Genomic DNA, 14,739 nt, shown 5'->3' on the forward strand with positions numbered 1-14,739 from the left:
TTATTCTTTCTAGTTACCTTATCCTCAACCAAGCATTCGTCTGTAGCATGTGATGGACCAGAATAGTCATCTATTTGTGTGGAAGTCCATGAAACTCTCAGAGAAGCTGAGCAGAAATAAAAGCAAGGCCGCATCTTAATTCTGATCTCCATCAGGTGGCGTGAACGAAACCCCGAGCCATGACGAGGATGTCAATCACTCGGATTACATGGATTTGTTCCTCACCTGTGCTCGCGTGACGGCAGAGGAAACACACAAAGATTTGCACCTAAAAATACACACACACACACACTCACCCAACACTTAATCATGCTCTGGTGCTGTACACATAGGAAGCAGCGGGGAAGGTTTTCACACCAAATTTTGCCAAAAACGTGCAATGGAACATTTATTTTTGGACTCTGGAAAAGGAGGCTGTGGTGGACATTTCACCAAAAGCCTGAAAGCATTCAAGTCCACATAGCAGGGCTGAGGGAGACTTTGATTAACAAACACTCCCAATTCTTATTGCTGCTGTCCATTTTTGCTTTTTCATCTTTTTTCTTAGCAGTATTTTGTTGGCTTGTTGTGTGTCGATGATATCTTGTGTCATTTTAACACAATCGTCACTGCAGAATTCAGTGTTACAGCAGTGACATTGAAATGCACACCTGTTAATACTATTGTTGGCACTTAATTTAACTTGTTTTTCAAAAGTTATCAAGTTTTGAAACTTCTCTAACCTGTAAAATCTTTAACATTGCAGGAATAATTACAACCTGTTAAACTGTGGGAGTCGTAGTTATTTCCTGTACAAAGTAATAATCTAAGGAATAATGAGGGGAATTAAGTGTCTTCTTAGTTCTGCTTGGTTGGACCAACGTGTTGCTGGTGTTAAGCCAAAATCTGACTAATTTTTATTTCAGTGTCCTACCTACTGCTGGGATCGTGTATTAATCTGTGAGTATTTAATGGACTAATGGAAACATGGGGGGGCGGGGGGGGGGCTACCTATTATTGCCCTTTAAAAAAAAAAAAAAAGCCTCTGCCTCTAAATCTGAGTGTGTGGCTTTCAGAACACCTGATATTCCAGATATTCCAGTGTGCGAACATCTCCCTCTAATACAGGCTACTGCTTTAATAATAATAATAATAATGATAATAATAACCAAACAAAACTGAAACAGCAACAGGAGATAACCGAGGGATTTAAATCTGCTCCTCCTACCCTGTAGTGACAAATGATTCACCTCATTGTTCCAGTCGGGCCATCTGCTCCAACTTGAATGTGCTTTGCATCATAGTCTCACTGGCTCCGAGGCTAATGACAGAGGCATGCAAGCCATATGTAAAATGCTTTTCTATATATATGTCAGGCTAATATTTGTCTTTTTCAACAACAAACACATTCGTTCTCGTGCTAATTCCCTGCAGCTGTGGTGTAGCACTCAGAGATCATTGAAGAGCTACTTTATTCTACCTTTGAACTGGAATTTTCTGGATACAAGAAAAGTCCATATCGGGATTTCAAGGTATATGGATGTATTAATACTTGAGGTAAAAGCGACATGATGCAGCTTTTTTGATGTTGTTGTTTTGACCTCATTTCCATGGTTGACTGACTTACTGAGCTCTGTATGTTTGTTTCAACATGCAATTTGATCCGGTGCACAAAAACACATTCTAGTTTGTAACATTGTTTTCTAGTACGGGAGGTTAGCTTGCAATTAGAGCAAAACAATACAATTAGTTAATAGATGATGCTAAGAAGAGAAAAATTAGACTCTGCTAGCCATCCAGGCAGTGTAACACCAGCCATTAGCAACTGTACTTTTTAAATTTGCCCGTGTTGTCCTCAGTGTCAGTTGCTTCACTTGTTATTATTTATTTATTGAGCTTATCACATAAAGAAAGTGCACATTGATCAACATATCAGCAGTAGCATCAGTGTCAATATGTTAAATTCCATCTGTAGTTCTCAGGCAGGTACCATAATAGCGCGATACTCCGCTAATCCTGATATTAGCAGCACTGAACGATCCTGTATTTTACCTTTTGAGTCATCGGAGGCCAACTGCTGCTCACATTCCGCAGGCAGCTAAATGTGGCAAAGAAAAAATAAATAAATGAATAATTTATTTTTTTTTAAAGTGGCTGCCACGAAAGCATCGTACCTTTAGGAGTCTGTAAATAAAAGAACTGTTCATATAGCTCAGTGTAAAGGCTAAGACAGGAACAGGCATGACCGAATGATGTCCAGCTCTTATCTCTGGGTGCGATGATGATGTTGTGGGCGTTACTCCCTCCCCTGATGTTTGCAAAGGTAGAAGAGAAGTAACAAAGGTAGCTGTGACAGGATTTAGGCTGCAGTTGGATTAGAATGAAACAGCGGGAGACTTTCAACAATTTCCTGCGATTCCCAGGGAGCTCAGCAGAGACTTCCTCTGCAGCAACAGCATGACATTCCTAGTTAGCAGCTGATGTGTGGGATAAACTGACAACACAGTCGAGAATATAGGGGAGAATAGTGGAAATACTGCAGTTACCACACATCAAGATATGTAATTATACACTGCAAACCCGTCATTTCCACAGTCTTATATGTTCGCAGTAACGCTGTATGAAAACCTATTTGTTTGTGTGCGCACACGTGTATTTGTGTGTAATCACACAGGAGGGTCCTATTTTGTAAGTACAGCATGTAGCCTTTGTAGAGTCCGGCTGTGCACAAATACCAAGCTGAGAGTGGCTGTTGAACTTTGGAAATGTCAGCGACCGCTCCTCACAGACGGCACTATCAGTTAGTCCCCGGCTGTCCTCCCGTCCTCCTTGCTCTCACACCTTAAAACTTCTGTACTGAGAGTGACCTACTGAAATCTTCTGAGGCTCACACTGGGTTTTTGGGTAGGAGCAGCAGGGATACACGACCTTAGTTCAAACACGCTTTCTTTTTGACTCTTGCCAATTTTGCTATAAATACACGTGTTCCACTGCTCTTTACAGGAGCTGAGATGAATGTTGAGGATGTTGCAAAGTCTAAATTAATACATGGATGTAATAAATACATGTTTTAGCTGAGCCCCGCTGTTTCCTCTTACATTTATTCTCCATCCTGTACTCAAGTGTGGGGAGCTGTCCATGGTGCTGTAACATGCTACGCATTAATAAATCCATAGCCCAGCACGCTTTACATGGCACTCAAGCTCATGTATCCCACTGTGAAACAAGCATCGCCTCCACCCCACCCTTGCGTCTTCCCCCCAGTGTTTCTCTGGCGCTCCCTAGAGAAGTGTCCTCCACCATACGGAAGTATGAGCCGCTACCTCCTCTGTGTGTTGTTTACATGTTGCTGTGTGGTTCACTAGGAGGCAACAACATGCGACTGCTGGCACCTCGGGCTTTTTGAGAAAGCCACATCTGAGGAATGCTAAATAAACGCCAACAGGGCAGTTCATCATCATCATCATCATCATCATCATACACGAGTAGCTTGTGGACACATCGGCATGAAAATATGCCTCTTTGTAGCGGCTTTAATAAGCTTACAGGCTTTTTTTTTCATATCTGGCATCAGTTATTTTGGAATCTCTCTCAAATCGCAAAATAATATCACCTTGTTTTTGTTTGGGATTTTTTTTTTTTTTTACTGCAAGTGATCTTTCTTTTCAATTAGTGCATGGATTATCATTGTTACCTGAATACTTGCCCTCTCTGTTGACCCAAACAGATATTGCATCAGTTCACACAAAGACCCCATCAGCTCCTCAGTGACAATTACTTCTCCTTCCACGTATAAACTCCCAGCAACTGCAGACGTTGACTCCTGACCTTCCTTCATAACCAGCAGCGGCTCTAAATGAAATCATGTTATTGTCAGTCTCCTCTCACTTCCTACCGCCTGCTGCCTTTCTCCAGATGATAGCAGTCTCAAGGGGGCTTTTAGGTAGCTCTTGAGTGCCCTCATGTGTTCATTACAGTTTACTTGCTGTCATTAAAGTGTCTTTGACATGAGATCTTCCCCTTGACTGTGTTGAAGTACAGTTGTAATCACAGCTCTACATCCCTGGAGGTGAGAGAGAATTTACAACCCATTCCGTACATTGATTGATGTCGTCCTTTCACAAATGTCAGTCTCATTTTATGCACAAATTCTATGATCACTTTCTCATATTAACATCGTGCTGAAATGAATTCTACTCTACTTACATAGTCCTCACATGCATATCAATGATGCAATAATACAGAAGCATATAAGTGAATATAAGACATCATGTTAAGGACTTTTTTCCAACAAAACGTATATACTTCTTTGTAGTATATTAGGAATATGGAGTATATCAACGTCAGAAATATTAACTCTCTCCGTATTGGTTGGGCTCTAGGGGCGTTCAACAAGAACGTTTTCTCATGAGAGAAGACTTTGTGAAAGATTGTAAGCGGGCATGTTCGTGGGCTGCCACGTGCCCTGGAAATTCCCATCGTGACATCACACCATCTCTCCTCTTTACAGGAAGCGCTTTGAACCTGACTTGCCGTGCGTTCTTTGGCTACAGCGGTGACGTCAGCCCTCTCATCTACTGGATGAAGGGGGAGAAGTTCATCGAGGATCTGGATGAAGAGAGAGTCCAGGAGACTGAGATCAAGTAAGAAACACACAGCTGGAGGTGAAATCGCTGGAAGAAATGAAGTAGTATTAGAAACAGATAAAGTGATTGTTGGTTTTACATGTGCCTTTTTCCAGAGATGACACCCCCCCGCCCCCCAACAGGCAGCTGCTGGTTTCCTTTATTTTTTCGCTACAGTATGAACATCATGCAGTGACATGAATCACCTTTCAAATCCTTATTTGTGAACAATTCATTGTTTTTTATTTCTATTACAGTATTGTTGCACGGCAGAAGAGAAGCAAAGCAGGTGGTATATTGTGATCAGTGACAACAGAGTGACATGCACAGCAAGGTCATCATCAATTGTTCAACATGATAGCACAAATACACACGCCAAAGATTTGATTTTCACAACATTTTCTGACACCAAACAAAAGAGTGCAGCCTCTTTTTAACACACAAGTTTGGCAAAGGGTGCAAACGTGGCTTTATTTAAATGTTAAATACTTGTTTCCAGAAGGCTGAATTGCCAGGAAACAGAACAACTTCCAACTATAAGTGTTGCCTCAATCTCACAGCATATCAACATATCCCTGCCAGAGTGTTGCCACAGTGCCACGTCAAGCTCCACTGCATTAACCATCACAGGGCTCAAGACAAAAACAAAACAAAAAATCATTCATTGTGAAAGAAGTGGAGCTGTGATGTTGCATTGGTTCAGGCATCAGAAAGTTTGTTATTTTGCAGTTCTCAAGACAGGGTTGTGTCCTTGGGTGCACTAGCACGAGGAGGTTTCATAACAATCCTTTTGCGCAGCTGCATCATGAGCTCTGACACAAAGTGAAAACATAAATGAATAAATAAAGGTGATGAAATTTCCATCTCAAGAAGCTGAGGCAAAAAAAAAATGTTTTTATAGCGCACTGAAATCAGCTGGAAATTTAACTGTCGGGTATACAAGGTGGAGAACATTCCTCTGAATAGTTGTCGATGGAGTCCTCCTGAAATGTGGGACTGCAGACTTATTAGTACATCTTTCAATGCTTCATTTAGAGAGACTAAGGACAGTTAAATAAAACCCTACATTGCAGAACAAAGCAAAGTCTTTAGGGCAGAAATTAGGGTAGTGCAGCTGTTGTGAGGCCACTGTTCTACCAGTAACACAAGCATTTTAGGGTGGCTCGGCCACGGTCGTGAAAGAAAACTCCTTTGTCGTATTCTCTTCTTATTCATCAGCTCAAAACTAGCAAATGCATTTGACGGGGAAATCCACTGTTAACATGTGTCTCCGGGTTATTTAGGGTGGAAAACCTGGAGGCGCATCATTTCTGGTAAGGCGTGTCATTAGGGTTCTGCTCTCGCTGCCATCCGAGCAACTATCAGATATTCAGAAATGTCCGTGACATCAGCAGATGAAGATATCTGACGTCTGGTATGACAATTACAATCTGTGTTACGATGTAATTCTGATTAAATAGAAAGATAGGAAATGTCAGGGGGGTGTGATTGGAGCACTGGAAAGTGTGACAGGTTTTCTCCTCAACATGAACACATCGGAGTCAGCGGGCTTGTAACGACGGTATTTTGGAGAACACTGTTCGAGGACACAGTCAGCCAAAGATGTACCTATATCCCCTTTTCGCTGGCTAGCTAACTAGTAGCTTTGCTTGCGGAAAAAGGACTCTTTTTTTTTTTCACTTCGGCTCAAAGTTAATAAACTCCTTCTGCAATGTGTCGTTTCATTAAATTCATCAGCTTCTCTAGTTCGACACCGATGGGTTTTCTAAAACTTGAAGCTACTGAGACTGCTGTGAGGCGTTTAATTTTCAAACTACTGTAGCGTTGTAAGTTTAATTTGAAAATTGAGGTCTTTTATGGGGCAGATCCATTGTCAAGAAACATTTGATCTTCATTAGGTAGTCTCATCCGCCGGTTTATTCTCACCCCATATGAAAGCGCAGCAAGTCTTTTTCCCTAACACATCTACCTATTTCCTTTTTTCCTTTTTTTTTTTTGCACCAAAGAGATGAACATACTAGATATTGATTAAAACATTTAAAAGGTAATTTAAGTACCTTGCCTTCTCTTTTTCAAGTAAACCTCCTCTAACAAGCCTGTAAGATGTGTAAAACAAGCTCGTTTCCCTGCTTCTCCCTCCTCCTGGTGAACACATTTAAACAAGTCCATTCTCTGGTCCGTGTGCATGTTTCCCATTAGAGCTGTTTGGAGAGGCTGCAGCTCCGGGGAGACAGGCCCTGTCAGATGGTTAACAACCACCATTTTTCACACCGCTGCCACTATTGCTATCTCCCTCGCTGCACCCACCTATAGCAGCATGCAGATGGGCCACAGGGAGCCGAGTTGGGGAGAGGGTTGGGCACTAGTGGAGGTGGAGAAAGAGAGATAGAACAGTCATGGATAGAAGTGAAAAGCATGGGTTTACTGAGATCTCTGGACTGCACTAATATATACATGTAGAAACAAACAGACTTCTGTCTTTCTCTCCACTGATCCCAGAGACAAGGATTCCCTCACTCACTGGCTGATCTTTTCAGAAAACCAATACTTCACACAGTGGGTCAATAATGTATTTGATTGTCCTCCTTCTGTTGTGGTTCCTACTTTCAGGTTTTCTCATATCCAACCAATGCATTGGGTTTACTTACATAAAGTCAGATGGAGATAAGGACCAGGAAAGGACAGCAGGCGATGGAGAGAAGGGATAGAGAAGCTAAACAGGAACAAATCCGCGCTTACCCTGGAGCCAAGTTGTCTATACGTGTCTTCTTCAGGCTGGCACCCACACACTTTAGGCTTTATTACTAATGCCTCAAACTTCAGCTCTTAGAAGAACACTCATACCTCGGGCTCAGAGATTCATCTGGCATTTGTTTACCCAACAGTGAGCCTATATTGATTTTTGTTTGGGGGGGGAGGGGGCTCATTGCTATGGAAACACAGTCCCATAAATTCTCATTTGCACAACCAGGACAGGCCCGTTGCTGTTATCATAGCACAGACGACTGGAAATTAGCATAGCATGCCGAGATTAATAAATTAGCAAAACAAATCTGCAGCATAATAAAGGAGCTCAATACGCTATTGATCCGATTCGGTCACTGTTTTGCAGGTGTGTTTGAATTGAGTGAATGATGGAATTAATTAGGTGGGAATTTAGCACAAAGTGAGCAAACGCAGAAGTTCGGCCAATGAAGAAGTAAGAGAGAAAAAGTGCATGTGACTCATTCGTGACTCTATTCTTGAACAACTCAGTCGCCAAAATGCAGAGGATATCACTCTGACTTTAACAGAGCTTTACAGGGGATCCTACGGATATGCAAATCATTTAAACCATGAATAATCTGGGTGCATCAGGCACAAAGGGGTTTCAAAGATGCATTTTTGCCATCATGTGAATTGAACGAAAACATCTCCCCTTCCTCTTAAGAGCTTCCTGTGCCTACAGAACGTCACGTTGGTATTACTATGGCGGATCCGCTTAATTTGAGGTTTTTCTGCTGTGAAAACATTTTGTTTCTTTCCTGTCAAGAAAAAAGTAATAATATCAGAATATCAAAGTTTATCTGCCCATGGAGAGTTTTCTCTGTACTTAAGGTTCCTCTGTCCTTTCGAGATTTATAGCTACAGTTTCTAGATTTACAGCTTTACTGTGCCACAGTACGTCGCTACACACATGAAAAGGTCACAGGGAAATCATAAATGAAACAGCAAGAGTTCGACAATATAAGTTGCAATAAAGAAATCACCAGGAAAAGCTGCAAACACACTGATCCTCTCTGAGATTTACATCAGCAATGGAGTCCATGAAAGTTATTCTGCTGTGCCGCATGCATCAACGTGCACGACGTCTCTCTAAATGTGAAGAGGCACTGATCATATGTGCTACAGACCAGCAGCATCAGCAGGAATCCACCTTCATTTACTTCTGTTGCACGCTTGTGCTGCTGTGTGTCATGGATCGTGCAGCCACTTGTGTTAGTTATTGTCTGAACATCGCCTGCTTTACAGGAGTTAGAATTTTTTTATAAAAAATGTGCCTGTCTTTAGACGGTGTTTTTTTCTAGGTCAATGGCACAAATTCCTTGTGCTGCATCAAGGTAGAAACATGCTGACCTGACCACACCTCTGTGTAAGATCAACACACATGGATGCTAAGATGAGCGCAAGCAGCTCAGTTGCTGAACGGCGTGGGTGAGAAAACGACAACCGCGTCAGACAGGAACCAGCGATGACACCGTGCACCATACACCACCCACTGTGCAGTGCTTTGTGCAGGACATCAAATAAAACCCTTCATCTACACTCCTGGTTGTGTTATGAGCTGCTGCTCCGGGTTCTCGTCATCTCCAAGGTTGAGATTGTGCATCCATCAGGTTGTATGGCAATGAGCTGCGCTGGCTCATAGAGTGTGAAACAGGAAACTTCAAAGTACCTCAACTCCCCTGAGAGACATGAATTATTCCCGTGCCTCCTTTCTCGCAGGACTCAGCCCACAACATTACACAACATACTCAGCTGAAACTACAAATATCATCAGCACTGCCTCAGTCGCTCAACGCAAAGCCCATGATACACTGTCAATTACTGATGCCAAGTCGACCCAACAAGCTGTCCTTATGTGCAGTTTGTCGTCTTGAGGAGGAGAGAGAAGAGAGCTGCTTGAGAGTCGTTATCCCCCTACACACTCCAACACACACACACACACTTCCCTCCTTCTCAGCCTCCTTCTCAGCCTCCTTCTCAGTCTTTTTAACACATGCAGTGGAGGACACATGCCTATGCTCACATACAAACAGAAGAGATCTCTTTCTCACTACGCTTCCTTTGTGGAAATAGTTAAAGTGCTGGCGCTGCTGTAAAAGCAGGCTAAGCAGTGTGTCCAAGGTATGAGGGAGCCTTATATTCCCATCCTCTCCTCCATCAGGCTTGACCAGCCCATCCAGGGACACTCATTTACTTTATGGAATATTACTTCCTCTCTTCTCTTGGTTACCATGGCAGCCGCTATAAAAAGATTTTCTTCTCATTATTTGATTTCCCCCCAGCACAGTCCGAGGAAGAGCCCTTATTGATTTTCATTTCTCATATGTTTTGAGTGCAGGAAAATAAATTAGCATACTGTGACGTAATTACACTAAAGGTACAGAAAGATGCTTGCAGGCATTTTTCACACAGCACGTTCTATGACTGCTGCCCTTCAGGTCATGACTTGGTGAGCCCCATCACACACTGGTGGATTATATTTTCTTCCAGTCAACCAGAGAACTGGCTCAAAGAGAGAAGACCAGTTTTCATCTTCAGTCTCCAAAAGCTCTGAAGAGAAGTTTTCTTTTATGAATCTTGCAGGGTTGTCAAGGAACATCTTGGTGAGCAGGAAGTGGCCATTTCCTTGACTATTGACTCTCTAGAGGAGGAGGACCTTGGGAATTATTCCTGCTATGTGGAAAATGGTAACGGCCGCCGCCAAGCTACCATCCAGCTCTTCAGGAAGGGTAAGAGCTCTTTGACATTTGCCATTGAAACCAGAATCGCCTGAAAATCTGCACCTAAACATTTAATCTCATCTGAAAAATTGTGATGTTTGTTGGATAAATATTGTCAGTGCTTAGTTTCTGGATGACAGCACAGCCTGCATGGTTTCAAGCCCTCATTTGCATGCGACCTCAAGCGGCATACAGACTGATGGGCCAGTTGTGTCCCGGTCCAAACACTTGTAAATCCTAGCAACAGGTACTCACTGTGGTACTTTTTACAATTCCCTCTTCTTGTTTTCACAAGATTCCATTATTAAATTTGATTCTCCTTGAACCTTTTACCACCTGAGGTCCATCAGTCCATTTGAATTCCTCCCTCCACCGGTAATGAAATGTAATATATATTTTAGATCATAATATATGTCACGTATAGATTTATTTGTACGTGTAAAAATGTTGATTGATAATTCACAATTCTGCTGTGCCCATTCACTCTCATCCTAATTGTTTTGTTGTGCAGTAAGAATATAAACCTGTGACTCAGCATCACACATGAACTACAAAATCAGTAATCACTGTAGCTGGGAGCGCACACTAAAAAATAGCTAGGGAACACACAGTATTAACTACCTTACACCTCAGACGAGTAGTAGTAGTAGTAGTAGTAGTAGTAGTAGTAGTAATAGCAGTGGCAATTAGCTGATAAACATGCAGTAACCACCATACCTGGGGGCATACCATGATAACTAGTTAGTGAACATACAGTAGCATCTAGCGAGGCAACGTAACTATTGTAGCTCATTAACATACTTAGCAACAAGCTAGAGAACAAACAGTATAAGTATTATGGTGAACAAACGATAGTAGCAACTGTAGCTAGTGAATATACTAAGCAGCTAGCTAGTGAATATACAGTACTAAAATTTCAGCAAAGGAAACATACTTCAGAACTGGCTAGTGAACAAACAGTAGAACTACTGTGGTGAAAATACAGTAGTTACTATGGTAAGTAGTGACCATGCTTAGCAACTAGCAAGTACACATACAATGCTACTGACTAGCGAGGGAGAATACTTAGCTACTCGCCAGAAAACATGTAGTAGAAGAGTATATAGTAGTGAAAAGAAACAAATATTTCCTTCAGGAGCAACGAATAGCTTTAATTATCCTTTGTTTTTTTATTTTTTTGTTCTTTTCTTCTTCCATCAATGGTCCTATTTGCGTCTGTGTTTAGCCTCTGTTGGGTTGTTTCTTTCTTTTTTCATGTGTAGCAGTGGCTTTGCAGCTACCTAACATGACTTTTGTGAAAGAATTTTCATGCATTGTTCGTTAGACAGAGGTCACTTTAACAACAAAACGGTTCTCAGCTTTTCTCAAAAGGCCAGCAAGTTTGGCAAGTTTAAGTCTTATCTGTCTGCCTTCCCTCTTTAATCTTTAATTCTTGTGAGTGGAATGAATGTGAGACTGCAGGCGGCTCACTTTAGCTCTTGTGCTCAGCAGCGGGAGGGGATGCTGTCCTCAGAAACACTGGAAGAGAGTCAAGCCCCTCCCCTCCACCCCTCTCTCGCTCTGTCTTTCTCACTCACATTATTCTGATGTTTATTTCATGCCCCCCACCCCCGCCCCACCTTCGTGGGATGCATCACTCATAAGCCCTGCAGCAGGTCTATGAACATCTCTGCAGGAGGCTTTTTCTCCTCACATCAGAGGAGAAAGTGTTGGTCAGTTTAACATTAACAGCGCAGAGAAGGAGGATGATTGCTGATAATTAGCAACAAACATTAAAGCTGCAGATTGAGACATCACATAAATAAGTGTGACATTAGATAGTGAATATAAGACAGGAGATCTACACAACCATATGAAAATATGTTTTCTGATTTCATGCTGATGCTAAAACAGCTTGTAAATATGTGTAGCTCTGCAGTGTACATAAAGTGTGATAGTGTGGAGAAAGCATGGCAGTTGTGCGCTGTTCCAGCCCACGCTGACAGATACAAGGTGAACCCATTCTCGCTGAGGCAGCCAGGTAAATGCTGCTTTAATACAGAACATAACTCATCTTTCCCCAAGATGTGTCTCCGGGGAGATGGAAGGGAGATAATAGAGAAGAGAAATGAATGGAGAGACAAAAGAAGAGAAGGGGGAGGAGTGAGAGAGCTCTGAGATGATGTGATGGAGAGGGGCGTTAGTGAGATGAGTAAACCCCAAATAAGCCTCTTGTTTGGAAAATGCCTCCATTCATGTCCCAGCATTTTCTCAAGTCCCAGAATGGAAGGCAGCCAAAGTGCACCGCTGTGTCAATGCAGTGCCAAAGAAATCAACCCAATTTCTCATCATCTTCCTGTTTTTTTTTTTCTTAAACCTTACACCGCTGTGCCCTCTCATTTCTCCCAAACATATGAGCCTCCGTGTCTCTCGCCCCTGAAGATTGATGCTGCTCAGCTCTGAGCTCTGACAATACTGATGATTGTCTTGTCTTCAAATGTAAATGTAACCTATATGTGGCTGACAGCGAGTTGAAATTCTGAAGATAAAAGGCAGCCCGGTGCAGAAAACGGGCAAATGTAAATGTGGTTTGAACCTCAGTTGTCTCAACAGTTTTATATGCGTGTGTCTTCCTCAGCAGAGCTCATGTACACCGTGGAACTGGCAGGAGGGCTCGGGGCGATCCTGCTGCTACTCATCTTCCTCATCTCCCTCTACAAATGCTACAAGATCGAGCTGATGCTTTTCTATAGGAGGCACTTTGGGAGCGAGGATGTGGACGGAGGTAAAGACCAAGAAATCATTTCTTTGTGTTTGCCAGCAGCAACCTCCACACTCTTTTTCTTCCATCCATCTATTTTCTATACCGCTTATCTGTTTAGGGTCACAGGGCTTGGAGCCTATCCCCGCTTACATTGGGCGAGAGGCGGGTCGCCAGTCCATCGCAGACCTCTTGTTCTTTATAATTCAAACACTTGATGTCAAGCAAACATCAGCCGTGTGTGTGTGTGTGCGTGCGTGTGTGTGTGTTTTTTTTAAATGAGTGTGGTTCAATCAGAACCTCTATCCACAACAGGCTCCTGGAGATGCAAACGTCCTATCCGGCCGTGTCTCAATGACAGCAACCATTTCTTCTCTCTCTGTCTCATGTTGCTGTAGATGCACGTGTGTGTGTGTGTGTGTGTGTGTGTGTGTGTGTGTGTGTGTGTGTGTGTGTGTGTGTGTGTGTGTGTGCATGTGTGTTTACACACTACGGCAGTATAGTGAAAAAAGGAGACAGATTTTCAATTTGTTGCCCATTTAAAAAAAGATCAGTCTCAATCTGATGGAATGATGTCCTCCCTCGACTGTCAAAGGCCCCAGATGAGCACATGAACAGACTCCAGGCTCCGCCCCCCTGAAGCAGCACAATTGCATGAAATTGGAAAGCAACTTTTTTCTTTTCAGAACAGAATGCCGTTAACTTTGGTTCAGTTAGAGATCTGTCTCTTCATGTCCCGCTGTGTTTTTGCTTTTGAATCTGCTTTCTTTTCTCTGTAAAGATGAACTCATTTCATTGATCCTACGATAGTATAAATTATCTATCACACATAGTTTTGTTGACTCAAACTTTCACATGATTAAGTCATACCGTCCGGGACAAGTGACACAAGCAGTTTCTATTTTCCGAGTCTGCTAGGTGGTTAATTTGGAAGGTTGACTGCTAATTTGAAAGCGTTGTTTGATGTATGCGATCCTAGCGAGCGAGCATCCCTGGCCCTTCCCTTTCAAAGCTGTGTGTGCTCCTCAAAGAGTTCTTCCCTCTCTGGCTGGCCCACATTCCAGCTTGTACAGTGAATAATGACTAGGACTCACTGAACATGTCACCAGAACTGCATTTCTCCCATTGTCTATTTTCTGCTTGTTCAGTTCTCCCCACTGTCTTGTGGGAAATCATTTCAAGGTGGGAGAGAGGTTTGAATCATGATTTGGGTATTTTTGTATCTACCCCAATTTATTTCTCATACACACTCTCTCCAGACTTAAGGTATTTGGATGTCTAAAAGTTTGTTCTTGGGCTGTTTGGGGTTATTAGTTCTGCATGAGGGTGATTATATATATATATATATATATATATATATATATATATATATATATATATATATGTATATGTATATATATATATATATATATATATATATATATATATACTAGAAAAGGATGCCTTGTTCCATTTTAAATGAGTGTGTAACTGTTTGACCCTGATCTCAACCTCTTTGAGATGATTTAGACAGCTGACTGTGAGTCAGACAGTTTGACCTCACTAACGACTGAATGGGGGGGGGGGGTGCTGCATCAGAAATATGCCAAAAAGCTCTCCTGGAAGAATGGAGTGTTACAGCAGTGGTTCATTTATAATTAGTGTGTGTGTGTGTGTGTGTGTGTGTGTGTGTGTGTGTGTGTGTGTGTGTGTGTGTGTGTGTGATGTTGGCTGCCGTGAGTCACAGTGAGCTGCAGTGTTATGTACACGTTTACCTCCACCCATATCAGTCCAACTTTCAAGGTGGTTCAATAGTCTGCATCATAACTTGGGGTGAAACTGTGCAACTGTAACAGTCAGATTGTTCATCTGTGATACTACTGCAGTACCAAGTACCACCACCTCCTTTGTTTCGTGTCTGCTACTGTGC

At 42.3% G+C, this 14,739-nt stretch overlaps 1 protein-coding gene across 8 annotated transcripts in view; it reads left to right on the plus strand.

Moving 5' to 3' along the window:
• il1rapl1a (interleukin 1 receptor accessory protein-like 1a) overlaps positions 1 to 14,739 on the plus strand; it is a 161,043-nt gene that overhangs the window by 140,969 nt on the left and 5,335 nt on the right. For 6 of the 8 annotated variants that reach the window (XM_086220333.1, XM_086220335.1, XM_086220336.1 and 3 more), the window contains 3 exons: positions 4,490 to 4,622; positions 9,954 to 10,099; positions 12,708 to 12,854. In XM_086220333.1, coding sequence (XP_086076459.1) covers positions 4,490 to 4,622; positions 9,954 to 10,099; positions 12,708 to 12,854 — 426 coding nt within the window. The remainder of the gene's footprint in view (positions 1 to 4,489; positions 4,623 to 9,953; positions 10,100 to 12,707; positions 12,855 to 14,739) is intronic. The other 2 variants (XM_086220330.1, XM_086220332.1) reach the window with 1 other exon arrangement.

Source organism: Aulostomus chinensis, chromosome 12 (genome assembly GCF_037954235.1).
Source record: "Aulostomus chinensis isolate RoL2024-O1b breed Wild chromosome 12, RoL_Achi_v1.0, whole genome shotgun sequence".
Taxonomy (NCBI): Eukaryota; Metazoa; Chordata; class Actinopteri; order Syngnathiformes; family Aulostomidae; genus Aulostomus; species Aulostomus chinensis.